The sequence below is a fragment of the Danaus plexippus genome, chromosome 7 (assembly GCF_018135715.1).
Source record: "Danaus plexippus chromosome 7, MEX_DaPlex, whole genome shotgun sequence".
Classification (NCBI taxonomy): Eukaryota; Metazoa; Arthropoda; class Insecta; order Lepidoptera; family Nymphalidae; genus Danaus; species Danaus plexippus.
This window is the reverse complement of record NC_083541.1, coordinates 2,867,971-2,894,946: the sequence shown is the minus strand read 5'-3', so window position 1 is coordinate 2,894,946 and position 26,976 is coordinate 2,867,971. Positions and strand designations below refer to the sequence as shown.

Below are 26,976 nucleotides of genomic sequence, written 5' to 3'. Positions count from 1 at the left end.
GCTTAGATATATTTTTATAATATATTGAAGTTTAGTTCCAAATTTCCAAGTTGGATAACAATGGCATCGTGCTAATCTAAATGTTATCTGTTTTGAGTCTTTTATAGTATAAGTACACAATGTTTGTGTTTTGGCACACTTTTTAAAAGTAATTAGCAGATACTCACAACCGACGAAGAAGCAATCTTGCTTACAATTAATTTGTTAGCTTAGTCTAGTCGTCTAGTCTGTGGGGGATAGTTTATATTAGAATATTTAGTTTTTGTAATTCATAATGTGCCCATTAAATTACTGTACTAATTATAATTAGGTGATTTGATAGTCACATTATTAAATGATGATAAGAAAAATAAAAGAACAAATTAACCACTCTATCTCATTTATTTTTTTCGTAATGGCTTTATTAGCATAGATTTCGAATTTAAAGAATCACTACATAAATAAGAATGCAAAAACTTTTTTAAACATTTTTATAACACTTTAATAAGGCAGGGAAACAAAAAATATATTTTTACTATTTTATCTATTTATACAATTAAAAAATTCAAAAAATGTCATTTTGTAAGGTGTTTTTTTTTTATAAAAAAAAAATTTTTATATAAAAAAACAGATATAATTTCCATAGGACTTCTCATTAACTGTGATAAAGAAATTAAAAATATCAAATGTAGTACAAAATAAAGATAACTTGCAACTGACTTGTTTTTATATCAATAAATATTTTGAATAAAACTATTTAAAAAAAGTGGCTTCGTTAGAAGTGAAAAATAATGAGGTCACATATGGCCTCATTACAGTTGAATAAAGCGATTATAATAGTTGATTACAACCTTTTTATTAATGACTTCATGAATTATTAGTTGATAACAACTATAATATTAACAGTCTTGATAGAGTTAACTTTTAGTCTAAAAAAATACGACGAACTTATTGATTCTCCTTATCAACTCTCTCGGTCAAAATCTAAAAAAAAATGATAGCAGATGCGTACCTTGGTTTTACATTTGAAATATATGTAAAAAGTTGCCAGGTCGTATAAGTAGTGCAATTATTGAACCGTTCACACGTGTCTAAATACAAAATATTAAATACATTTTAAAATCGTTTAAACGTTATCGTGTACGGCATTTGTTACATGAATTGTGTTGTGACAAGCCTAAAATGTTATTAAAATTATTATTTTTATTGCTTTTCGTTGTAATCGATCGTTGTGTTAGCTCTGGTTCTCAAAAAGTAAGTGATTGTTTTATATTATATGGAGATATATTCTCTAGCATATATGTACGATACCAGCTTCTTTAGCGTATATTAAAACAACTGTGAATATAACAGGGCTATTTTTAAACATATATGTCTCAACTTGACTTTTTTGTTTGACCTTACTTTTGTCTATGTGTCATTATATTAACCTATAGCATTAAGATTATTAATCTATAGAATTAAAATTTAACAAAACAGATATACTATTAGAAAATAAGAAAATGCACAAAACTGTGATATGCATGAAACTAGTTTCCTTGTAGTTTTTTTAATGCAAATCGGTAATAGATAAAAGTAATGACACGTAGACCTCGTCCCGTAGGTCACCCAAATTTTGAATCGACGAGGAATGTTTTAAGAGCTTAGTTAAGTTGCCTAAAGAACGCAGATCTTAAGATTTCATTAAGATGAGATCTCCCAACCCCGCGAACTGATAAAGCCAATGGATTTTTTGGCGGCTGTGATATTACCTTGTTCTATGAGAATGTAATATATATAAATAGGCGGTGAAATATGAGTAGGTACTCAAGAATTCCATATCCCATTAGGACTATACGCTATAGAGTGTTTCAGAAACTGAAAACCAATAAGCACAAATCTATTACAAGCAGCGTCTGAACAGCCTATACTCGGTGCAAAAACAATACAAGACCTTCTACGTATCTCTATAGAAGAACAAGTAAAGATCTCTCAAACCATGTTAGTTTGACAATTGTAATCCATAACTTTAGGGGTCAGGAAGGACAGAGAAATGGCGTGGGTTAGTTTGCTTCTGATTATAAAAGCGAGTTAGAGGACATCTAGAGAGTCTATTTTGCTTGGGAAATGACAAGTTCAGCCTATGTGGGAAGGATTCACCTGTTTATAAAAAGAAAATGCAAATTTGTTCAAGGTCATTAAGTAGTAATTCGTCAATAAAACCTACCGTATGTTTTTCCTGTGACTTTTAGAGCGTAATATCAAGATTTATATTTAGGTATAATAAAAAACGTATTGACAATTATTATTTGCAAGGTTGATGTATCTAATAGCCGAAACAGTTTATATTGAAGGTAGAAACCTTTATATTGAAGGTAGAATATTAAAATCAAAAACACCTAATAATAACTATGAATGACAGTTATTGGTAGATCATTAAGTTTTATTAAATATAACTATGAGAACCACATCAGAAGCGTATTCGAAATAATATATTAATTTCCTTCGCTAACAGAATTATTTACACTTCTACGATAAAATTATACAATATGCATTATATTTTAATGGACTTAATATATTTGTGATAAGTTACAGTTCGTTAAAAGAAGCGTTAGAATTATTTTTTTTAAAGAGCCTTCATGCCAATCATACATAATTCAAGATATAACTTCATTATAATATAGAACATTATAGATATATTAAAAATAATGCTAAATCGGCAAAAAAATAACGGGTTATTATAAACAAATACATATCATACTCCTACAGGCGAGGCCGGCTGTTAAGTAGGGCAGTAAAAGTTGTCCCATGAGCATTGAGCGTCAACACACAGCATGTGTGATATTTAGAAGCAATTGTTACCAACCGGTTTATTTATTTAAATATTTATCATTTAGTCAAATGGTTTTACGATTTGCGAAAGCGCTCTAATAATACGGTTTCCAAAATTTAAATGTATATAAAACATTGCCCCTGTAAATAAATAATAACAAAAAAATATGTAATCATTTCAAATTTGTTATCCCCATTCTCCTCCTTTCCTTATTACTAGGGATGGACATGAGATTTTTATTTATATATTTTTGTTGTTTTATTTTTATATATTTTAATGCAGTGTCACAATATTTATTTGTACTAAGAATTCTTGTAAATCATACTTTTGCTCTATCATAAAAAGTTTTCGCAGCGATGTGACAAAGGATATTTTACGACACTTTTTTCCAGCTTGGCTTACGCGATACGTCTCTTGAGTTTTAGTAAAGATCCCTAATTTTCATTAGCATTAACTATAGAATATGTAACTCAGACTGAATGTTTATTCATTTGAAACGTACACATACACACAAATTATTCCTCCTTAAAATATTAGCAACACTATTATGGTTTCTTCGATCTTTTAAATACACAGAAAACTATGTTTATTTTTTAATTAATCTTTAATATAGCAAAAATATAAAACATTATAAAGAATAATTCACAAAACCTTATAAGCTTGACAAATATGAGCTCACAATTTTTTTGTTTTAATTTATTTGGTTACATCGTCCAAAAAATTTGAAGGTTATGTCAACTTGTTTCTTTAGGATAGATATCCTTGTTTACATATTAATATAAGACTATAAACACCATTTTTTATATAACATTATTGTAATAAACCTAACACCGTCTTTTTTTTAGTTGCTCTTAAGCGTCTATTATGAGAGTAACTGTCCAGACAGTAAAGCATTTATTCTCAATCAGCTGCAACCAGCATTCCAGTTGCTCCACGACCACATGACGATCAAGTTTGTGCCATTTGGGAAAGCAAAGGTAATTTGGCAATTTTTTATTAATACTAATGGGTCAGTCCACAGAGCAGATAAAATTTACATAACATTTGCTAGTTTCTAAATTATAACAGAGCTTTACTATGCTGGTATGTATCCATTTAATATATTAAAAAATATATATACTTTATATATTATGGGGTAATTTTCCTCTGGATAAATTTAAAATTGTCCTATGACTGAAATAAGTATAAGTAGCTATTTTCACTAAATAATTTAATGTAAATATGAACATATAAATATATAAATGAAGTGTTAATTGTAATACGTTTTTATGAGTGAAGATTCCAAAGTAAACGACAGTACATAAATTTCAGAGTATAAACTTTGGCGATGGCGGCTTCCAATGTCAACACGGGCCTTCAGAATGCCTTGGGAATATAGTGCAGGACTGTAGCTTGCATTATATGAACGAACAACCCGACAAAGACAAATTGACATACGTCGCTTGCGAAATAAAGACTCGCTCTGCATCCCAAGGAAGATACGATGTTGGTATACAGTTAAATTACAAAATTAATATCGCTATCATTATAACATGTCAAAACGAACATTATTTAAAAAATAATTGATATTAAATATTTTTCAGTGCGTTGAAAAAGCGAATCTGCCCACTAACTTGATCGACGAATGTATATTCCATGGCAAAGGAACGTCTTTACAGTTAGAATCTGAATACCTCACAAGTCTAGTCAACCACAAATTTATACCGACTGTGACAATCAATGGAGTAAGTTATACTTGTTTAATTTGTTAGTAATTAAAATGAAATTTTATCTGTTATAGTTGTACTTATAATTCTATAAAATTTGAAAGTAAAATAGGATAGCAAGGTGTTAATATAGAATTACATTGTATAGATAAAAGCATGCGATATATATTTGTTCCAGGTATATGACCAACAGTTTCAAGACGATGCTCAGGTAGACCTCATCGGCACGTTATGCTCCCTCTTAAAAGGAGTCCAGCCCTGTTCTCAGTACTATAATTACATGGCACTACGCAATCTCATGTCAACAAAATATCCACTGATGACATAAAAGAAAATTCTTATAATATATAACAACATTTTCTATTCTTAATCCCAAAATCAATGAATAATCAAATATACAAGTATCATTTATTATAAATAAAATGGCATAAACTTAATACTCAAGAAGGCAAGTTGTCAACAATCCACCTATAATAATGTGCGATGTTTGTATACACGCTGGGGATGCCTTCACTGCCACAGTTGTCCGACCCGAAGGATACAATACCAATCTAAAAATATGAAGATAAGAACAAAAAAAATTATATAGAAACATCCGTTTATAAACGTAATACAAATAAAGAATTTAATAAGCTATTCAATGTTTACAATTAAATGACATTAACTATGGCCCTGAATGTCTTCTTTAACAATTACTGTATTTTGGAGAGACTTGCGACTTTCAACCTCTTCCTTGAAAGTTCCCCTTTCTTACAAAAAATAATATTCAAGAAATTTCATTCGTGTTGGCATTTGCGACATCTCATATATCTGTATAGTTCTTTATTTATATATACTCCTGAGATTATATTTCAACTACCTGTACAAATTGGCCGTCTCTATTAAGAATCAAAGGAGCTCCTCCAAAGCCCGAACATGCGTCCTTGCCCTCTTCGCCGCCCGCACAAAGCTGCCCTTCATGAATAGGCACGGATTCACCAAAAACCTTCTCACAAATCTCCAGCGACACCAACGGTACTTCTAACTGTTGTTGGCGACCAATCTGTTGTTTTAAGATATTATGAGGGCACAAATTCATCGATACAAATAATGAGGTTAATGGAATGTTGTACTCGTTGTTAGAAATTGAAATAAAATTGTCCGTAGTTCAATCAGAACTTGTTAAATGGCTGTCGCTTTAGTTTTTTACAACCTAGCATAACCGATAATTTTGAATAGTCCAATACAATGGCTTGATTTTTTCCTAGAAAATAATATCCCATTAAAACAGTATCCAGTACCAAGTTGTTTTGTCCGGACAGTTTTCCCCATCCGACAAGCGAAGCGCGTTCGTTGATCACCACTTCCGGCTTATCATTCAAACAGATCGGAGCAGCTGTCACTGTAATAAAGAGAAACACTGCTATCTGATGATATAATATGAACGACCTTACACAAGGACGTATGTAGCTGTTGAAAAATTGAGGAAGCGTCCGTAACAATTCTTTGAATTTAATAAAGGTGTTAGAATTAACAATTTTTTTTATAATTGAGCTGTCATTATAAACATATTTGGCATTTTTTCTATTTAAATTATTATAATTTTAATATACCAGAAAATTTTATCTCATCCTTTAATATAATCATCGCTATGTCATGTCTGAATATCTTCTGTTCGTATCCTGGATGCACAGACACGCTCTCCACTTTGATGGCTTGTGTGGCAGGAGCACAGAAATAATCGCTGCAATCCGGACTACTACTGATGTCCCACTCACCGACTACTATCGTAGACCTTAGCAAGTGAAATGATTATTTAATTAAAATGCTTAACTACTTGAAAGCATTTTACACATAAAATGATAATCACAATTAAATTTATATGTGAATATTAAGTGCCTTGAAAAGTTTAAGTAACCAGTATTTAAAATGCCTAAAATAAAGTACATGCTATATAAAATGGTTCTCACAATTTGTATCCTTCAGGTTTCGCCAAAGCACAATGCGCCGCTGTCAAAATAACCCGCTTCGCAATAATGGAGCCACTGCAAGCAAATCTAACGTTGCCCGTGTCTTTATCTACAAATATTTTTAAAGCAACGAATAATTAACATAATGATCTGATGCCAATCTAAATTTACATCATAATAGATGTAGTTAAAATTAATAATTTGTCTTATAACTCCATACGATTTAACTAAAAAGTATTTTCATTTATATACAAACTTGCGAATCCTATTCTGGCAACCCAGGGATGAGCTCCAATGCCGCTGTAATCAATCCCTTGGACCATGCTCTTCCCGCAGGATTCAGTTCCTGGTGCGTAAACTCGCCCGCACTCGCACGACGGGCAGCACACATAGTCTTCATTGTTAACATTGCCACATGTTAACGAGTTCAGACGATGGAAATACCTGTTATATGTTTTTTACAGATACATTTATAGGGTACTCGATATTCCAAAAGTAACAGGTTGAATCTTTTCATTATATATTTTCTTCATGTATAATAATAATACCAATATCTGACAACATAGCTTTAATTTTAAGATCATAATCACAAGACTTATATTATTATAACATTAGTGTCAGTCTTACAATTAATTTGTCAAATCATTCCTACTGCCTTCATACTTGTACTTGATACAAAATAACTGAAATGTGCTAAATTAATTTATATTGATTAAAATCTATTTCGTGATTGAGTTTTGATAGGAACAGTTTTTTTTTAATAAAGCAAATAAGAAATAAGAATTCAGTTATGTACACTTACCAATGTTAGCATGTTTTCACGCCGAAAAGCCTTAATGTATATGCTCAAAATGTATGTTGAGAATTTCGGAGAAATGTTGTGTTGAATAAGTTGAATAAAAAAATATATATTTACCGATCGGATGAAAAACACGAGAAATCTAATAGATCTTCTAACAATGGACACGAACTTATTGGGACACACGACATATTAACTGGACAGCGATTCTGAAAAAGAAATTATACTTAAATATCGTAAAATACATAGAAATTAAATAAATCTCAACTTCATTCATATCTTACGTGAGTACTCATATCAATATCTGCTCTTGGATCCATATTGACACTTATGGATACGGCTGAAAACAGGGCAAAATATTTTTTAAATATACCCAATGACATTGAAAAAATGTGCAATTTCCAAAAATCGTATGAATTAAACGTAACATAATCTAAAAAAAATAACGCATATTATACTGATATATTAAATCATATAATAATATATGTTTCACGATAAAAACTTTGTCGGTTTTACGGTCATAGTTACCGTGGGATATCATAAAAAGCAGACAGATTTTTTTTTTGTACAGGTATTATAAACGAATGACCTTTGAATAAAATATATATTAACGTCTAGACCAATTTATAACCGATTTAAACAAAAACTACACTTATATAATTATTTTATTTATAATCATATATATTCAAAACGAATTTTATAGGAATAATCTTAAAATACGATTGCTAAAACAAAGAAAAAATTTTAAACATAGATATATATTGGTAATGTTTTGTTACTTTTTTGAGCAAGTGTATGAATTAATGAAGTGTATCTTTGTAAACATAATAAAATCAATTTATTCATGTTGTATACATATTTATAACTAAACAATAATTTAAATCTTTTATTAAAATTATTTTCTTTAAATTTGCGAAAACTCCGACCTCCTATTAGATAGAAACGGGGAGATGAAACGAGCGTAAATAGCATATTTTTAATGGTACTACAAATCACGCATGCATACACAATCATCTATAATAATCGGCCCTGAATTAAATGCAGTATGGTGTCATCAAAGTTATACGCGAGTTGCTACTTGATCAAATTATATGTAACATTAGATACATACATAAAATACCATTTCAAATAATAACACGAGCTACTAAAAAATTCTTAGTGCGCATTGTTAATTTACATTTAATAAAAAATAAATTTATTCAAATAGGACATTTCAAAAGGTTATTTCATAAAAAAAAATTATGTAATGTACTTACTCCCAAACTGTGCGTTAACTGTTAATTTTAAAATACTTAAACATAAACACGCATACAGTTTAAACATTTTGTATTATGTTATCACAATTTCACTGTTAATATATTTGATATCTAAATATTTTTACATATAATTATAAATTAAATTGTGTGTAAACATGTATATATAAAACGAGATGTTTGTTATGCCACGGCACCATGATAGCGAAATGACACGCAACAAAACCTCCGTTTCGACCGACGTGACTCAGAGATAATAAACATTTTTATTCGACTCAGACTCATATTACTTTAATATTGTTTTTTCTTAGTAATTTTACAAATTTAATTTAATGTTTGTACTATGTTTATCTTAAATTTGTTATGTTTGTTAACTGTATATGTTTCGTATACGTTTGACACCATGCATTATCATATTTGTGTAATTGATTTTTACGCTTATAAAATTTATTAACTATTAACATATTAAAAATTAATAATCGACAAATAAGAAATTATATCAGTAAAGATATTTATGTCAGTAACTGAATACACAATTGCATATCAGTGAAATAAATTATTACAACTTAAGGTATTTATTGTGACATTCTAATAAGATACTCGTTACATATAATTCTCTACTCCTGAATCTGTGATTCACCGCTACACACGCTTACTTCAGATGTGTTAGACATATCGGCTGGTATTAGTAACATCAGGTACAAAACTTAATTAAAACGAAACCTAATAATAGAAAAAAATAATTACGTTAATATAAAAATTTGTAATAAATGAATAACAAACTTAATAGAAATAAATTTACGTTTTTATTTTATTCACATATACTAAATTAAATATAAAATACATACAGAGAAACAATCATGAGAAATATTTCTTTTTTCTTCAAAAATATGGTAAATACATGAAACCAAAACATTAAAAAATTAAGAATTATAATTATTTTAAAATTATTACATCATAAGAATTATGTTATTTCGTCGTGATGATACTCAAAACAATTATTTCCTATTAATGATGTAGTTGAGAAGTTTCGTTAGGTTTTTTGTAGCAACGAGTCCTATTAATTTGATAATACGTTTTAATTCACATTCAAACTATAGATTCATAAAAAAAAAAATGAATACAACACAACGATCGAACCGTGGCCGCTAATCTTGAGGGAAAATCAGTTTTTTTTATCTTGTTTCCTTTGTTAAAGCTGTTTTTACACTACCAAATGTCATTCACACTGGGTGACTGGACGGTTATACGATAATAAAAACTATTTAAAACGGTCTTATTACTTTCGCATTCCTTTAAAATGTATTTTAATACATTGATTTTTTATCTGTAGTTGATACTAAAAGATTAATTATATTATTAGACTGAACTACAGATACCCAATCTAAGATGCTTAAATAAATTTCTAACTATTAAAAATCCATTTACACTTTTAATATTTTCTACTGTAATATTAAAATTTTGATTAATTCTAATAGTTGTATGCATATATATTGAAATCCACAAAACATCAGCATAGTTCAAAATCATGCAATTAAATTGTGATGGTCATTCATAGTGTGTCACTAAGCACTTCCTAATCCGACAAAATGTCATTATAATTACACTCTCACTTGAACATAATAAGCTAACTGTTTTGTATTATAAAAACGATGTTATAGAATTTTCTAAATTGCCAAAAAAAATCCATGTAAACTTTTTGTTAATTTACTATTAGTATAAAAACTTTATCAACAAGCAAAAAGTTAGGCGAAATAAATACTTTTTAGACAAACTTCTTTTTGTTTATGTAAATTATAAAGAAGAAAATCAAATAAATTAAAATTGAAGCTTTCACAATGAATGAGCATGGCTACAAATTTCTTTGATTCTCTTTAAAATCTTCAACCTAAAATTATTATCTACAATAAAGTCATGGCTTTACGAAAATAAATAAAATTTTAATATCTCATTAAATCTAACAGGAATGTTTCATACTGATGGATACCACAACATATCTGATATGAAATTGACGAACAGCGCATCAGATCAAAATGTCTACTTCACATACGTGTGCCTGATCAATGAAGTAAATCCATCTTTTAGCAAAAACGATAATGGGATGAACTCAATGGACCACGGACAAGACCCACAATCAATCCGTACTATTGAAGCGGACGATGAAGATGTACGTATAACGGAGATTTTATATATTTTTTTCTTTTAGATATGCATCAATAACTTTTGTATGTGCTAATATTTTTATATAAGCTGTTGTAACACATTTTTCAGGATGAAAAAAATGCTTCCATAAAAGTAGAGAGATCAAAAGCGTTACACGAGCTTGTAGAGTCCCATCGCAACGAATATCATCAAGGAAACAAATATAATGCATCTCCCAAGGTAACATCTAATTACAATACTAAAAGTATAATAATAATTGAACAAAACAACAAAGAATTGAGATATAACTGTGTATAATTGTTAATAATTCTTTTAACGAATCCAATTAACATTCTATAGCCCGTTAATAATCATATTTTAATCATTTAAATGTTTCGCATATCTCACAGAATTACAAATTTTTTATTTAACTTACATTGCTCGCCGTTTTTTACAGTTGAATAGATTTGATGAGGACAGCGATCCATCAGATGATGAAGAATGCAGAGATTTTCCTAATCCAAAGCAGTTAAAATTGACAAAGATGAAGTGGCTGAGCGAGGGTCGAGAAGGATCAATGGATTCTAGGTTTTCGTACATTTAAGAGTAGTAGTATATATTTATCGTATTAGTATTACTTATGGTAGTTTTGAAGCCTGGTATAAGTATTAATAGCGGCAATTGTCGATTTGAATACACACGATGTCCTTCCAGAAATGTAAACGCCATAACCGGCGCTAGTGTAGGCAAAAGAAGACGACGTTCTCGCTTAAATGGAACTTAAAAACGTGCGGTATGATGTAGTAAACGAAATATCCAACTCTAAATTCTAGAAAATACTGATATTAGTCCATATTTTTCTCGTTTACTATGTTCTTCTATAATACTATTCTGTTTCAGTTCACCATCAATATCGCCATTCTATTCAAGCAGCTCCCTGGACAGCAGAGAATCGGATGATGTTATAGGTCAACAAATGAGTTTTGGAGAAAAATGTCTTTCGACTATTCTCAAATTAGACCGAGAACACAATATGTTTGGTTTATCAAATATAGCTATTGTGGGAAAGAAAATATCTAAAAAAAATCGCAAAGAAGACGATAAACCTGTATTCCCGCAAACGGCAATAATTCAGATTTGTTGTGGAAAGAAATGCTGCAGATATAGAGTATTCTATCATTTTATATAGAGATTATAATATTTAATCTTACCCATAGTATATTAATTCATGTATTCTTTTTCTTGTAGAGTAATACTGATCTACCTTCATCTTTAAAAGTAAGATCGCTTAATATTGTTAATCTTCAAACCTTTCTTTTCATTATCGTTAAATTTACATAAGCGTAATATATTTTTTTTAGTGTGGGGGTTGCCGAAGTTGCTGTTTTGATCCGTGCTGCGCTATTTGCAGACCAACTTGTAGACCGACTTGCAGACCAATTTGCAAACCCGTTTGCAGACCAATTTGCAAACCCGTTTGCAGACCAATTTGCAAACCCGTTTGCAAACCGGTTTGCAGACCAGTTTGCAAACCAATTTGCAAACCAATTTGTAGACCAATTTGTAGACCAATTTGCCGACCAATTTGCAGACCAAAGTGCAAACCGATTTGCAAACTTACTTGTGTATGTTATTGAATAATATTTAAAATATCTTTACTATATAAACAATATTTTTAATAACCATATTTGTTTTAGGAAGATCAACCATGTATAGGGACGGTAAAAATAAATACATTATTATTACTTTACAATTTAAATGACCAAAACATAAATATTAGCACCAATGCAATCAATCTATTTATTTATTTTTTCAGTGCTATCAATGCCCAAAAGACAAATGTTGCTGCCAGGTTTAATAAATATTTTATAATTTTTCTTAGTATTTAATTAAACCAACATTTTTAATAATTTATTATGTTGTAGACATGTCAACCATCTAAGTGTAGAGTAGACTGTTCCACCTGTTATGGAATGAAGGTATAATTCAAGCAAAAATACCAAAAGTATAAGTATTGAAACAACTTTTACAAATGTTTTACTGTATTACATCTGTATTAATTTTTATGTATAAATTCCAAACTATTTTTTCATGATAAAATCATGTTGCAGATTACTTATAAAAAGAAGCCAACATTTGAGCCTTCACCTGTAAGTAGTATACTGTGATCCAAAACGAAAGTACATAAGTACGAAGTATAAAATAGAGTGATGACCTAAGAAATTAACAATAATAACCGAGAAATATTTGTTTCAGTGTGAACTTACGCCAAGATCTAGTTGTATTCTCCAAATAGTAAAGAATTATTTTTATACACTAGTACTTGTTATGGACTTATAATGAAGACTATATTTAATGACATTAACATTTTTCCATACAGCCAATGGTCGCCCGTTATTGCACTCATATACCTCAATGTGTGCCACCTTCATCATGCTTTCCTTACCTGATGCCCTGTTATTGGCCGTCTCGTGCCGGGGCTCCGTGTAACAATCCGACTCAATGCTTTCACAACCCACCTTGCAGAGGACCTCGAAGAAGGAAGACCTGTAAACCCATAGAGGAAACCTGTCCACCGGTATTATTTGATACATTTCACAAAATTTTAAGATAATCTTATTCATTATAGTATTTGACCTGTTTAAGATTCCTAAACTTCCCACCAGAAATGTTAGTCTTGCTTAATGTTTGTCCTTATTTTTCTTTTACTTATTTTACAGTCTGGGAAATGTACAGATGGATCTGAAAACGCAAAATGCCCGAATGCAACATGTCCAGGAGTACGTTTATATATGAAAATGCATTGAATTCATCCCATTGTATATTAAATATAATTTTAATGTTTGTTTATATCCTAGAATAATCCAGCCATGAAAGAAGCTATAGAAAACAGATTTGGTTCGAAAAAATAGATCGCCATGGTTAAATGTTCGCAATGCCATGGTTCTTGTTCGTGTTTACAGGTATTTTTCTTCTAAGAAAAAGTATCATTATATATACAGATATTACCTTAAACTTACTTGCGAGCTAAAATGACTAAAACCAGATTAAGAAAAGAAATTAAAATTTGATACTACTTAAATAACTAAACTAAAATAAACTAAACTAAACTTTTTTTCTCTACTGAAGCATAATGCACTTAAATTACTTTTATGTGATACCCAATAACATTGATAAAAAGTCGAACTTATATTTTTATATCGCTTAATTTTTGGATGACATCTTTATAAACATCCCCGAATGCAAGCAATGCTACCTACGCCCCTCCTTACAGAAATAAATTTACTATTTTTTACAGGTAGGAGCTGTTTCATTGGAGAATATATTTAAAGGGAGAAAGACGAAAGAGGTAATTCCATTAAAAATATATATAAATATAATGTGTGTTACAATACAAGTGATGTTTAATGATAAAATTTGTTTATAGAGAAAAAATAAAACATTTAAATGCGAGTGCCACTCTCCAAAATGCTCAAAATGTTTTGTTCATAGACCAAACGAGGTAATTCTGGACAAAAAGACATAATTAAACTCTGGTTATTAACCGTCATATTAAGAATCGACTCCATATGTTACAGACAAACAACATTAAATGTGAAAACTGCTTAAAGAAGGAATAGACGTATACATTTTATCAATAACCCCGCATCACATTAATGCCTATGAGCCCGAAGTATTTTTTTCCTTAAATAATATTTTAAAGGTAATTCAGGTAATAAATTTAAATTTGTAAATTTCTTTTAAATCATTAATTCTTTGGTTGGTCCGCAGGTAAAGCCGTGACGAAGATACAAACAAGAGAATAATGAGAATGCATCTGTAAATTCAAGTATTAAGAAATAAAAGTCGATAATTACTTATGAGTTTGTTTTATTTATATTTTATTATTTTATAAAGAGTTATCCTTCGATACGACGAATCTCTGAACACATTTCTTGTGGGGTTTCTGGTTGTGTTTCAACTGGTCAATCACAGTGTAGGGAGGAGTGCCTTGGGCAATATGACAATAGTCGCTGCAGTACATAAACGGCGCTATATTGGTTTGCCAAATGTTTGGTGGGAAAGGAGCCAAGTCAAACGATTCACCATGATCCCATGACGCTAGAGACGATGAAGCGTATGGGTTTCTGTATTTCTTCTTCATTTCTGATTCAAAAACCCTGTAATTACATTACATGGAAATATGCTTCTTAGAGCCATAAAAACGACAATTGTTACTGTGTTAATTGAAAAAAATTACCCTTTTATATTATTGACGGGATTGTGGCAAGCAGAAACTTCTTTATATTCCTTTTTGACATGTATTCTATCATATATTGATCTATGCACCTTTCCAGTTAATGGCATCCATATTTCTTTATATCTTGGACCAAAACCCTTGACCTATACATTTTATAATTAAATTAATTTTAGTATTTGAAATTTCAGATCACATCGTGAATGCTATACCTTAGGTAAATTAAACTCGGAATATAGAGTAATGTGGTCTTTAGCTCCGATTCCATATTGATCTTCGACGGTAAAGGGTTTGTGGTAAGCTTTATTCGTGGATACGTAAGGATCGAGTAGTCTACGAAATCCACCGGCGCTATTCGGAATTACTGGAGCTTCATTTCTTCCTGATGCCACCACCTGTGTTATAATAATTAAAGTGCAACTGGTAATAAGTCGTGTATAAGCCAATAATTCGTCTTATTTAAACTTGAACATACGTCAAAGATATACTCTGTATCAGGTGGTTTAACGATAATTTCTTGTGGCGCTGTAGGAGTTTTTGTAAGTCCTCTGAAATTGTCCTTCATCTCAGATATCATGGTGGGTTGAACTATATTTTTGCTTTGTAACTGTTGTGATAAAGAAAACTTGTTATTTATCCAAAAAAATATTCGCAATTTTTATATATGCATTAAGAAATTCTATGCATATTTCTTATTTGTCACTAAAGAATTTTTTTCAGACACCGGAAAATATTTGGGTTAGTTTAATTTCAACAATATTAGTTTGCTGTACGGGAATTTATTAAATGGTAAATTGTGGAATAAATATTAAGTAATAGCTGTGATCCAGTTAGATTACACTGATGTATTTACCCGTTTTTCTACCCCAGTCATAAAAATAACTCTTCGGCAATTAATAGCGCAGTCAGAACGTTCCATTGCTTTGTTAGGATTGGGCTTCACACAATATTCACCTGTGGTTGTTTTGTACGACTCTTTTTCAACCACCATATCACGTCCGGTAACTCTCTCTGGCAGAGGGTCATCTATTTTCTGTAAGAAACTGATACTAAAGCGAGATAATGCTATAAATTATATCAGCAATATTTCTTTATTAACAGTTTAAATAAAGATTATTTTTACGGATTTTTTCATTCAATAATCAGGAGTTGATAGCAGTATTCACGTACACAATCCAAGCTGTGAGGTATTGCAGGTATATGTCGATGAGCAATATTGGTGCCGGTTCTTGTTTCGGTATTGGAATGCCGTAACGGTATATTGTACTGCACGTTGCCCCACGTATTAACATTTTGAATCAAGAGTTCGTTGAGGACGAGGGGTTTACAACCTTGAGACATTGTTATTGTATTTTCGAGTAAAAATTGATACAAAATAAATTGTCAAAATAATTTAAATAATATGCTTTGACGTTGACATGACAGTTATCGTAATACGTGTATATTGTTATACAATATTCGGAGTGCATTGAGCTTAAGACAACTATGGAGGTAGAGAGCCACTGCGATGAGCATCGTGAAAAACAACACGGTCTTAAAAAAATATACTATTTGATATCTTTCTAACCGTTAGTCTTATTATTTACTTTATATCATAGGAAAATAAAAAATCAATACAAGTGTTAGTAGTAAAACAGCCGCTGAATGAAAGAGGCTAATAAAAATCCGAAAGAATTATAAATTACAGACTCTTGTAGAATATAAAACATTACAATAAACACATTACAATTTACTACAACGACAACTTTAAAAAGATTGTAGAAGAAGTATTAGGAATTAATAATAATCACTAGACTACTTTCTTATATTTGAAATAATCCTTCCGAATAAATACCAAATAAAAATACCATTAATTTAAAAATCCAACATAAAGCTGTGTTTATTAACAACAACATAAAATTTATTTAAAATGATAATTTTTAAAAGATAGTAGATAACATTTTAGTCATAGTCTTCCTTCGTTTTCTGAATACTGGATGTTTGTCGACGTCGTGGTCGTACTCCGTGGTCTGCCACGGCTGCAAGTACATCGGTAGTAGGACATCGTTCTCTGATAGCCATTTAATGACATAGTCAGTAATGGCTTCGAAATACGGTGACTTTTCGAATCTGGATCGAATCTTGGACTTTGTGGTTAGTTTGCAAGACTGCAAGTGATAAACTTTTGTTCTGTTTATTGTATAAATATACTTTATAAATAGAATAGAATAGAAAAACGATACTTTTTGTACTGTAAAAGTAAAAAATATTAAAGCAATAACACAAACCAACCTGATTGCTTATGCTGTCACCGATATTCCTAATAGTTTCAGCAAGAGTGTCTCCTTGACACTGTCCCTAGACGAATATTAATATCAAAGTTAAATTTATTAATTTTTCTTGGCTTATAATTAAATTAATACAAAATTACATGAAAGGACATAAATAACATCAACCTTTGGAATAACTTCCTTAACCATCGCAAACAATTCATCAATCTGATCATGATATAAGAAAAATGCCCACGGCGCTCGGAAAAATTCATAAAAATTGTCCAACTTCTTTGTCTGAAATGTTATTTTAATATTTATTATGTTCTCATTAATTTACTTCCTGATATATTTTTATGAGAAATTCTCTAACCGTGTAACGTAGGTGTACGTTATTGAGAACAGTGGCCGAGAGACCGTACAGATTTTTGAAATTATCCAACGAATATTTTTCCATTGACAAACAAGTTACACCGTCTACAATAAATTCGCTAGTAAAATGTAGCTTAAAATATCCATCTTTGAAAGTTTCCATTACGTAACCCTACAACCATAAAATCCTATCAGGTCAAAACAGTTTATAAGATAAAGTATATCTTAAAAAGTACATTAAAACTTACGTTATGCTCTAAAGACTGTACAAAGTAATGTGGTAACTTTTTTCCCGGAGGACGTACTTCTAAGTACTGGAGCCCTCCAGGTAAATAGCAATGCAATACAAGAGGTTTCTTAAATTGAGGTAGGTCAGGACAGACTTCAATATCTCGAGATTCCCGACTGAAAAATCTAGAAATGTAAAACCGTTTTGTATATACAAATTCATTTAAAATGTTTGAATTACTAACGATCCGAAGCTATTAAATGACGTGTTCCCTACAGAGGTTTCATCAAAACTGACATTTTTTATTGTGTTTCGTGGTAATTTTTCAGAATTCTTTACTTCTGAGAACAGTGGGTCTAATTTGTTTCTTATTCGATTGCCAAGCTAAAAACACGTCATAGATTTTAGGGTATTGCCCAATTACGGAGTTCATGTTTAAAAATATATTAAACTACCGTCATTCCGACTTCATAAGCATCGTAATATTTTTGTCTTTTGTTATCTGCTTGGTATTTTCTATAATACCTGGTAACAGGACCCGCTGCGTATATCGAGGGATCTTTTGTTTTAAACTCATGATCTATGAGTATACCTCCGTCGTAAGCCATGCCGCTTTTATTAATAGCTTTAAATATATAATAAAATATATGTATTTATCATTTATTTCATTAAGTTCACATAACATTTGTGATATATTTGCTTCATCTACACTTCATTTGATTGTATCGAATAAAATTTTATGTTATATAACTACATATCTACCAATAAATGCATTTTCGTTCACGCCACGAATTCCGTAATAGAAGAAGACGGAACATTTCAATCTTAAAATTTTGAAATGTGACATGAAATCTACACGAGTGACCAAATCATTGGCGTCCATATGCCAACGTTGGAAGTAATATGATCTATATACCGTTATATGCAGACTTCTAATCATCTCGCTGACTGATTTATCAACCTTTAATGAGACATATATAATTATTACATTACTGAAGATAAAACGCCGAATGTTTTTTATCACACTTACGTAAACATTGCAAAACAGAGAGACGCGAGCCTTCCTCGAATCGTTTGATGGAAATGGTTCTACGAAAATGATGTTCTTTCCAGAAATTTTCATTTCAATCAACGCCGCCAAACAGCAGTAAGCATGTTTGTTTGCGCCGTACACTATAATTTTATCTAAAACAAAACAGTTAAATAGCAAATTTTAAAAACGTTGAGATATTTTTACTATGAATAAAACACAAATTCTAGTTAAACAAATACGAATCAATATTTTAAGTAATTCAATAATGATATTTAAGATTTTCGCGAGTTTTATTCATTTAAATTAAACTAATATTTTTCGGATATACTTCGCGGATTTTATTATTTTAAAAAACTACATAATCCCGACGTTTCAATAATTCAATAAGTTTAAAATTATATGATTGAAGCTAAAATCCCATGATTTTATGTACAATAAGACACCTTGCTTCAATTGTTTTTTATTTACTTACAATCCATATCTTGCCACATGAATGATTTGACAAAATTAAGAGCTCTGTTAGCATCGTGTATACTGTTCACAATAAAAACATTAGATGGTGTAAAGTTGCTAACGGTTGGCTCTGGATTAGATTGTGGAATATCCAAGCGAGTGTACAAAGGAATATCACCTCTCCTGCGAAAAATTCACATAAAAACATAATAATGTTATTTTCACTCACTAAGAATATGTTCGTTGTAAATTTGTACGCGGTAGAAGTAGGAGTGAGAGGTATTACAGTCAAATCTCTCTACAACCTGCTAAAAGACTTGGACCTGTCAAAAACTAACATCAGTTCATTCCTAGAACGTGCGTCGTAGGCAGCTCTAGTAGGTTCGTTTCAAATTTGGTAAGGTAGAGAGAGGAGCTTTGACGGTGGTGGTGAGCGTTTAACGCGCGTTAGATAGGGGCCCTTCAAACCTACACCTAGGTCGCAAGTCCCAGGCACTGTTGATGCTCTTCCCCTGCAACGCGATGGACCCGGCACCCGCACGGTGAATCCGTGGAATGCTGAGAGGTTTCGTCTTGTAATTTTATTTTTTATTGACTAACCGTTTTAACTTTTCTTTATATAATATATTCTTCAAATAATCAGGATGCTGATACTGTTTCCCAAATAATAGAAACAGAAGATCGTAATGTAAGCTCCCACCGGTGGAAATCGTTATATATTTTTGTTTCCTAAAAATATTTATCAAATATAACAATTTTAGTTTCATCTTTAAACTACTTACTGCAGGCAAACTTCATAAAATTCTATATGATTATGTTTTTGTTATTTATATCTATCTATCTACTTTGGTAAATAATAAGCGTAAAGAGCAACTAGTTTGCTTCAACTATTTTAAGCATTTAACGTGTCTGTCGGTAGGTTGTAATAATTCAGTTTTCTATTATATTCTATTCTATACTTTCTATAACATCACATATATTAGGTATTTAGGTGAAACATAGATACCTCCTGTAATAATTTTATAGCAATTTTTTGTGTACCTACATACATAAAATTTAATAGAATTTTACTCTTACTTGTTAATCTCGATTAGGTAACCCTGAACGACGTTCACGTAGTAAGTATAGGGCATACTTTTCAAGTATTTATCGGAATTCAAGCGATTTTTCTCGAACATCATCTCCGACGCGTGTTTTGTCCGTCTTGCATAAGGCAAGCCGTCAGGTGAAACTAATGTTACATTAGTGAAGAATAAATAGGAACTCGAATCGCTAGAACATTACGCAGAGTTTGGGTATTTACAATATTATGTATGACAGAACAAATGGTAGAGATATATAAGATAGATATGTCTAAATAGCACCTAAAAATTAATGTATTCAAAAACGACATAGCTGTTCTAGAAGCGCCGACGACTATAATTCGTGTGTCAATATTAATCCTCGCGACGCTTGTTAACTTGTTACTTATAAACCAAGAACTAAAAGCCACCCTGCAGTTGAAAAAAAATCTATTTAGAACATAATAATAGAATATTACTACTTATAAAGAAGTAACCAGGGCTATGGAGCCCTGAATTTTCTATATAAGTGTAAGTAAACGTTTTATTTACTTATGCCAAGTGTAAAATTATTCAGTAAAAAAACTCCCCCCACATATCTATAATAGATGAAGTATTATTTTTTCAAATTTAATATCTATTTGAAATGTTACTTTTAACGTAATGTAAACATTTTACACGGTCTTTGAGAGATTGCGGATTCTTCTTAATTCCGGTACAGAGGTGCAGTCGATCTCTGTCGGTCTTGGTGTGAGAGGTATCATTGCTCCAGCCAAGGAATTTGCTTTATGAGTTACCTAAAATTAATTACGTTCTGATACCTCCATGATTACTATAATAATTTAGGATTAGAATGAGCCTTCACATTATTTTCTATTATAAGCTCATAACATTATAGCAATATAGTTTATGATATAACCGTATTCAAACGGAAATAAAAAATACTATTACATCGATGAAAATCGCAATTGAGAAGTTATGAAATTAAATACTGCTCAATGCTCAATTTTATCGGTAAAAAAATATAAATATGCAAAAAATCATTCACCCATTTATTCTTATACGCAGTTAGCCACAAAAGTGAATTGTTCCCCGAGAGTCGCAACAATTCTCTCGCGAAGAATCTATAATGCGGTTCGAATACTGAATAAACTACAATAGCCTTTAGTGTTGCGAAACCAGCATCTTTGCCCGCTTGTATGTGGTACTTGTGAAGTCTAAGTGAGTCTAGATTAAACTTGGATCGCATGAAGTCTATTTGTTCTGGGTGTCTGTAAGTGGAGTTTTATTTCAACGCTGATTGCTTACGCCTCAATGATTTATATTAATGTTAATATTATATTTTTTTATATAGAACCTTACTCTAAAATACCAACTCCTATTAAAGCGGTTCCACTCATAAACACGAAACATTCCAAGCGATTCTTGTTCAGAATCGTATTCTCAACTGTCCATATTGTTTCTTTACCGTCCAAGCTTTGCAATAAATGTGATACTTGCGGAATGTCCATCACTTCAGCCTTACGAGCTCGGATTTTCCTAATATAAAAACGTTAATTGAAAAACGAATCGATTTTCATAAAAGCTACTAGTGCGAAATGAATCACCCAAACACGGAATTTCGATGCGCTATGTACAACGCATATTTACAGCTCGCGTACTCCTTTGTCGGAACGAACTAAGTAAGTGTAAATAATCACATTTAGTTTTCAATATTAAATTAGTATATATCAAAATATGTGAAAACTGTTTAAAAATTGTTTAAAAACTCACGCAAAAATGTTGTAACAAAGCAAAACTTGGTTCATCGCAAGGCGTTCGTATTATGCAATAATCAATATTCTTATTTATTTCAAAGGCTGCTTCTAGCAAATTTATAGATTGTCTGCAAAAAAAAATATGTTGTATGTCTTCTACTTTAAGTCAAATGTCAAATATCAAATGTCAGTCAAATGTCTACTTTAAGTAATGTATTCACCGTAAATTATTAAAGGTAGTTTATCTTAATTAGATTTTAAGTACATTTTATTATAACGGGTAAAATTTTATCGTAAATTTCTTATTTCACCTGTCGTCGATGTCGTCACGTAAACCGAACAGTTCGATAATAAAAGCGTTTGGTCCTCCGTGATATTTTAGAACGTTAACTTCTTTTATAGGACCAGGACTTTCTTCTTTAAATATATAAAAATTGAGTGAAAATATCAATGTCAAAACATATATGATTGCTGTGAAAAATAATTACGTTGTATTTTAATTTGAGATTTACGCTTCGACGATGATTTGGATTCTTTCTTGTCTGGATCAGGATGGAGGAAAAACGAACTCGTACTCCTAGTAGTGAATGACAGACAAACACCATCTTATTGCAAAATCTATAGAGACTTAATAATAAAGTAAGCAAAATAATATTTAATTTTGATTACTCACAATAAATCGCAGGACAATCCCTCGGGTATTGTCAATAGAGTTTTATCGATGTTAACGATCTCGTATTCAAAAGCATCATCGTCTAAGAAAAAATTCATAATCGACGGATTCGTTGCCACAGACAGCGACGGGGAGTTGATTTCCTTTTCGCTGTAATCCTCTGAAGTATTCGGATAATAGAAATGTTCGAAACTTCGTTTCGCGATGCCCTCTGAATCGAAATTCACTTTACTGGCAGATTTGGGACGTTTGCTACTTTTATCTTTTAATTGAGGCTGCAAAACCGAAAGGAACCAATGGTAGATGGTTAACAATTAAGGATAAGTTACTATCAATTTTGTACGTATTATAAAGTCTTTAGCATCTTATTACACAAAATATTGACGCGAGAAAAGTTTTTTCTTATTAAGGAATAATGTCGATTATCTTACATCAACTTGTATAGTTTTTGTATTATCTCCGAATGGACTCCACTTTCCGCGCATTATGGGATCTCTAGATATTAATAAGACAATAAATTTTAACCATCTTTCCCTTAAAAAGAAATAATTTTAAGGATAACTAGTGTTAATTTTTTTTTAAACGTACCCAAATATATCGAGAAGCATATTTGCTCGCTTATACTTCTCCTTTTCTAGAGGTGTCGCCTTCCTTAATCCATGAAAAGGAGTTAGATCATAGGTTCTTTGAAGCATTTCATAATTAATTTCAGTATTCAAACACATTACACCGACGGCGTGATCTTGATACTGTTTTAAACGTTATCAAAATAATATATTTGTACTTGAGTATTCGTAACACTCATTACTGACAGTCATGAGTATTACAAATCTGACTATCAAAATTACTTACCTCAGCCACGATAATTTTTCTATTCATCTCGGTGTTATGTCCAATAATTTCGCTGATGTAATAATTGCCGTATTCATCTTGCAATCTCGGACAGTTATTACCGAGCAGTTTTACTATATCATCATTATCTTCTTCTCTATAAAAAGTTAGTTGATTTACACAACCGTAATAAATATTTACGAAGTTGCGTTATAAACATCAAAATAAATCTATATAAAATGATAATTAATTAACGAACTCCTTCCGTTTTCCTTAATATACTATGCACAGATGTTTATTTGAGATATAAAAATTACTTTTAAGTATGTAATTTTTAGAGTTTTCTTCCGGAAACGTAGACTTATTCAGCTTTTAAGAAAAGACTATAAAAATAAAATAATTTCGGTAAGTAACCTGACATCGTGTGTTAAAATTAAACAATTATAAAGCTCTAACAGGTCAATTTTATTAGTATTATTACTAAACACTCACACAGCGCGACGTATTTTCAGCTTCGGACAAAATTCATTACGTGTCGCTGTAAACATACATAGAGAATTCTCAACGTCGTAGTCAGAAATCGGTTTATACTTATACATATTATGTTTAGTGAAAGTTTTGTATCTTTTTGTCCAACCTAAAACATGTGAATACTTTTTTAGTATTTTAAGAAAACACTTGTGTAACGAAAGCAGAATACGAAGAGATAAACACATGTAGTGAATCAAAAGTCTTTGTTCCTTTTCAATTTTTAGCTTTGTCCAGCGATTACGAAGCGCAACACCAGTATCGCAATATACACAAGTACCTACTAGAAAAATAAAGTATATTTGATTAAAGCGAAACGATAATTTCACTCATTACAAGATAATTAAAAGGTTTAAGATAAGTCAATAATAGGCCACTCAAGATCACCAATCGCCAAATAGGCGACCCTAGAACTTCTTATGTTGCAACTTAATGTGCGATGTCAAGAACTGCCAATTTGTTTGAAAAGCAAAATCACATAAAATTTAATTCGTATTCTTAACACGGGTTTGCATCGACACACTACGTACGGAACGTCAAAAGTTTTACATTAATAAATTTTCGAACATTGTAGTATTAGGGCAGATCATTAGATGATAAACGTTAAATGCCTCGAAAGGTTGTGACGACGAAAATTTGGACTAAGTATAAGTACGGGCTCAAAAAGATAGACCGTGAATTGAAACCTTGTCATTAAGCTCAACTTACTACACGACAGCTTTCTATCGCATTAAATGGCATAATATCTTTGAAGCGAATATATATAATTTGACTTAAATTCAGAAAATTTTCCGAGATCGCAGTGACCCCAATGAAAGCGATCACATTTATATTTATTGATTTCCTGTTCATTATTTTTTCTTTTACTTTATGTAGAAAAGATTATTGAATTTTTATAGTTTTAGATTTTATAAAGAATAAATAGGACATACATATCTATATTATAAAGAATACAATTCGGCAATATACCATGCTTTGGATATTTTCCCTCCAGTTTTTTAACGAGAAATTAACGAACTTTTGAGCAAGATATTAAAATATACCTACATTCCGAAAGATATTTATGAAATGTGATAATCAAAAAATAGTAATTTTATCTATAATGAACTTATATGAAACTAGTGTTATTCGGATTTACTACGCGGATTTTATTATTTAAAAACTACATAATCCCGACGTTTCGGTTACTTTGCAGCAACCGTGATCACGGGCAGACGAGGTCACACCGAAACGTCGGGATTATGTAGTTTTTAAATAATAAAATCCGCGTAGTAAATCCGAATAACACTAGTTTCATTTAAATGAATACTCGCGAAAATCTTAGATCTCATTATTATAATGAACTTTTTCTCTGCCGATAACTTTTAATGGCAATACTTTTTTCATGCGGATTTAAAAAATATGTATACTTCAAAATCCTTGATAATACTAGTTTCCGATTGCACCGCTGTTATAATGTACAAGATGAACGAATACTATTATTTTATATTAAATAATAATTCTACACTTACATAATATATAAACAATTTTAATTGCATTTAATAAAAAAATCATTGTTTGAAAAGCAAAAAGACTTTTAATACTTGCTGTAAGATAAATAGATACAAACCTTTCGGACAACCGGGAGGAATCATAAAAACTATATTTATCAAATACACGTCGTTACGAAATACAGATACAAAAGCTTCTTCAAGGAAAATATCAGCCACAGAGTCTATACAGCACATGAAGTGAATAAACAACGTGTTGCATGACAAATAGTATTTTCTGTGAAACAAATATTTATTACATATCGTTGAATGCTTTGACTTAGATATCCATTTAAGTGAGATTTTATTTGATTTCTAAAAAACGTCTGGGTCGAGGTCAGAACAATTGGATACCCTACTAAAAATAACACTTAAAAAAAAACAATGTTGACAGCTCTAACTTTAATTGAATTCTGTAATTTATGGTACTCATACCTGTAATGCTTTGCACAATGTCAGTAAGTAACTCAAAAAATTAACAGTATATACTGCCAATGTTATTTATAAGTAGAAATCTAAAAAAGAAATTGAATAAACGCCTTTATTCCATCTACAAACTTCTTCGTATTTCCTTCACAGTGCTCAAGATTATAATCCGTCAAACAAAAAAATACCTTATCATTGGCAGAAAATTCCACGATTCAGGTACGAATGAAGCCATAGCATTAAAAAGTTGAAATCAAAGATCATTTGTTTCATATATATTGATACTTACTGAAATAAATTACGCATCCATACTTCCCAATCAGAGGGATCAACGGCGGGTACATTTGGATGATCGCTGAGAGCCATAAAACCTATGACCTCCTTGCTATCGTTTATCATACATATTGATAATGATGAGAGTTCTCTTCAATTAAAGATATTAAATGGAGATTAAGACACCTTATTATTCTATTTTTTATAGAAATTGATGGTAAAATTAAACAGATAAGCTATCTAAGGACATTTAAAAACCATTATTTACAGAAAATAATTGTCATTTTTTATATTAAGGGAAAAAATATATAAATTTTGTCATTCAAAGGCGATATCAGATACTACAAGATTATCTCTAAATATCGACTCTAAACAAGATAATGACTGGAATTAACAGCCTCTTCCTATTTAAAGCCGTCTAATAAATATTAAGTGTTACTTAGAGTACAACAGATTTATCCAATGATATTTACATTAAGTCCCCGATGTCCGGTCTACCGAACAAACGCTCTGTATGTTCATGTTGTATTATAGACGTGATGTCGAACACATCGCAGTCCACAGCTCTTCTAAACCTGGTACCTTTACTTCCAACATTGAAATCGAAATATATAGACATGTCCGCTACAATAACATAACAACAACATCCGATAAGTCTAGTTGGTCGTGACTCAATGAAACCCAT

General features: G+C 30.9%; 5 protein-coding genes across 5 annotated transcripts; 2 read left to right on the top strand and 3 right to left on the bottom strand.

Annotated features, from left to right (window-relative positions):
* The first annotated feature begins 962 nt into the window (after positions 1–962).
* On the top strand, positions 963–5,241 carry LOC116770532 (gamma-interferon-inducible lysosomal thiol reductase-like). The gene is made up of 5 exons (XM_032662042.2): positions 963–1,233; positions 3,637–3,768; positions 4,103–4,276; positions 4,375–4,515; positions 4,676–5,241. Exons 1-5 carry the CDS (start codon positions 1,162–1,164, stop codon positions 4,823–4,825), a joined length of 669 nt encoding a protein of 222 aa, XP_032517933.2. The 5' UTR covers positions 963–1,161; the 3' UTR covers positions 4,826–5,241.
* LOC116770899 (CLIP domain-containing serine protease B4-like) lies at positions 4,884–8,709 on the bottom strand. Its single transcript, XM_032662538.2, has 9 exons — positions 8,502–8,709; positions 7,530–7,585; positions 7,363–7,454; positions 6,703–6,890; positions 6,447–6,555; positions 6,090–6,271; positions 5,778–5,878; positions 5,357–5,539; positions 4,884–5,048 (listed from the first exon to the last, which is right to left on the bottom strand). The coding sequence occupies exons 1-9, from the start codon at positions 8,566–8,568 to the stop codon at positions 4,938–4,940; spliced, it is 1,089 nt and encodes a 362-aa protein (XP_032518429.2). The 5' UTR covers positions 8,569–8,709; the 3' UTR covers positions 4,884–4,937.
* A 1,592-nt stretch (positions 8,710–10,301) lies between these two features.
* Positions 10,302–13,989, top strand: LOC116771005 (uncharacterized). Its single transcript, XM_032662704.2, has 15 exons — positions 10,302–10,665; positions 10,770–10,880; positions 11,098–11,228; positions 11,541–11,808; positions 11,889–11,918; positions 12,002–12,265; positions 12,338–12,361; positions 12,457–12,492; positions 12,566–12,619; positions 12,752–12,790; positions 12,897–12,935; positions 13,021–13,218; positions 13,361–13,420; positions 13,499–13,603; positions 13,939–13,989. The coding sequence occupies exons 1-14, from the start codon at positions 10,465–10,467 to the stop codon at positions 13,550–13,552; spliced, it is 1,509 nt and encodes a 502-aa protein (XP_032518595.1). The 5' UTR covers positions 10,302–10,464; the 3' UTR covers positions 13,553–13,603; positions 13,939–13,989.
* A 502-nt stretch (positions 13,990–14,491) lies between these two features.
* On the bottom strand, positions 14,492–16,302 carry LOC116771006 (uncharacterized). Its single transcript, XM_032662705.2, has 6 exons — positions 16,048–16,302; positions 15,731–15,910; positions 15,353–15,484; positions 15,090–15,272; positions 14,881–15,023; positions 14,492–14,800 (listed from the first exon to the last, which is right to left on the bottom strand). Exons 1-6 carry the CDS (start codon positions 16,216–16,218, stop codon positions 14,530–14,532), a joined length of 1,080 nt encoding a protein of 359 aa, XP_032518596.1. The 5' UTR covers positions 16,219–16,302; the 3' UTR covers positions 14,492–14,529.
* A 441-nt stretch (positions 16,303–16,743) lies between these two features.
* Positions 16,744–26,976, bottom strand: LOC116770900 (cilia- and flagella-associated protein 61-like). The gene is made up of 28 exons (XM_061520962.1): positions 26,765–26,976; positions 26,308–26,442; positions 25,673–25,830; positions 24,028–24,172; positions 23,557–23,692; positions 23,293–23,453; positions 23,136–23,199; positions 22,705–22,979; positions 22,520–22,608; positions 22,343–22,448; positions 22,048–22,159; positions 21,882–21,952; positions 21,637–21,813; positions 21,323–21,545; positions 20,953–21,071; positions 20,578–20,706; positions 20,291–20,485; positions 19,814–19,942; positions 19,233–19,396; positions 18,758–18,912; positions 18,490–18,688; positions 18,183–18,352; positions 17,972–18,111; positions 17,747–17,903; positions 17,500–17,670; positions 17,313–17,423; positions 17,149–17,214; positions 16,744–17,024 (listed from the first exon to the last, which is right to left on the bottom strand). The coding sequence occupies exons 1-28, from the start codon at positions 26,974–26,976 to the stop codon at positions 16,797–16,799; spliced, it is 4,197 nt and encodes a 1,398-aa protein (XP_061376946.1). The 3' UTR covers positions 16,744–16,796.

Coding starts and splice junctions, on each gene's coding strand:
- LOC116771006 (XM_032662705.2), bottom strand. CDS start 16,218: ATGTCTCAAGGTTGTAAACCCCTCGTCCTCAACGAACTCTTGATTCAA. Junction 15,485..15,730: donor TGACTGGGGTAGAAAAACGG/GTAAATACATCA, acceptor TTATCACAACAG/TTACAAAGCAAAAATATAGT. Junction 14,801..14,880: donor CCCGTCAATAATATAAAAGG/GTAATTTTTTTC, acceptor ATGTAATTACAG/GGTTTTTGAATCAGAAATGA.
- LOC116771005 (XM_032662704.2), top strand. CDS start 10,465: ATGTTTCATACTGATGGATACCACAACATATCTGATATGAAATTGACG. Junction 11,919..12,001: donor ATCTACCTTCATCTTTAAAA/GTAAGATCGCTT, acceptor TATTTTTTTTAG/TGTGGGGGTTGCCGAAGTTG. Junction 12,620..12,751: donor CCACCTGTTATGGAATGAAG/GTATAATTCAAG, acceptor ATCATGTTGCAG/ATTACTTATAAAAAGAAGCC.
- LOC116770532 (XM_032662042.2), top strand. CDS start 1,162: ATGTTATTAAAATTATTATTTTTATTGCTTTTCGTTGTAATCGATCGT. Junction 3,769..4,102: donor TGCCATTTGGGAAAGCAAAG/GTAATTTGGCAA, acceptor CATAAATTTCAG/AGTATAAACTTTGGCGATGG. Junction 4,277..4,374: donor CATCCCAAGGAAGATACGAT/GTTGGTATACAG, acceptor AATATTTTTCAG/TGCGTTGAAAAAGCGAATCT.
- LOC116770900 (XM_061520962.1), bottom strand. CDS start 26,976: ATGGGTTTCATTGAGTCACGACCAACTAGACTTATCGGATGTTGTTGT. Junction 25,831..26,307: donor TGGATGCGTAATTTATTTCA/GTAAGTATCAAT, acceptor TTTGTTTCACAG/AAAATACTATTTGTCATGCA. Junction 22,980..23,135: donor CAAAAACTATACAAGTTGAT/GTAAGATAATCG, acceptor TCGGTTTTGCAG/CCTCAATTAAAAGATAAAAG.
- LOC116770899 (XM_032662538.2), bottom strand. CDS start 8,568: ATGTTTAAACTGTATGCGTGTTTATGTTTAAGTATTTTAAAATTAACA. Junction 6,272..6,446: donor AAACCTGAAGGATACAAATT/GTGAGAACCATT, acceptor TCACTTGCTAAG/GTCTACGATAGTAGTCGGTG. Junction 5,540..5,777: donor TGTCCGGACAAAACAACTTG/GTACTGGATACT, acceptor TTAAAACAACAG/ATTGGTCGCCAACAACAGTT.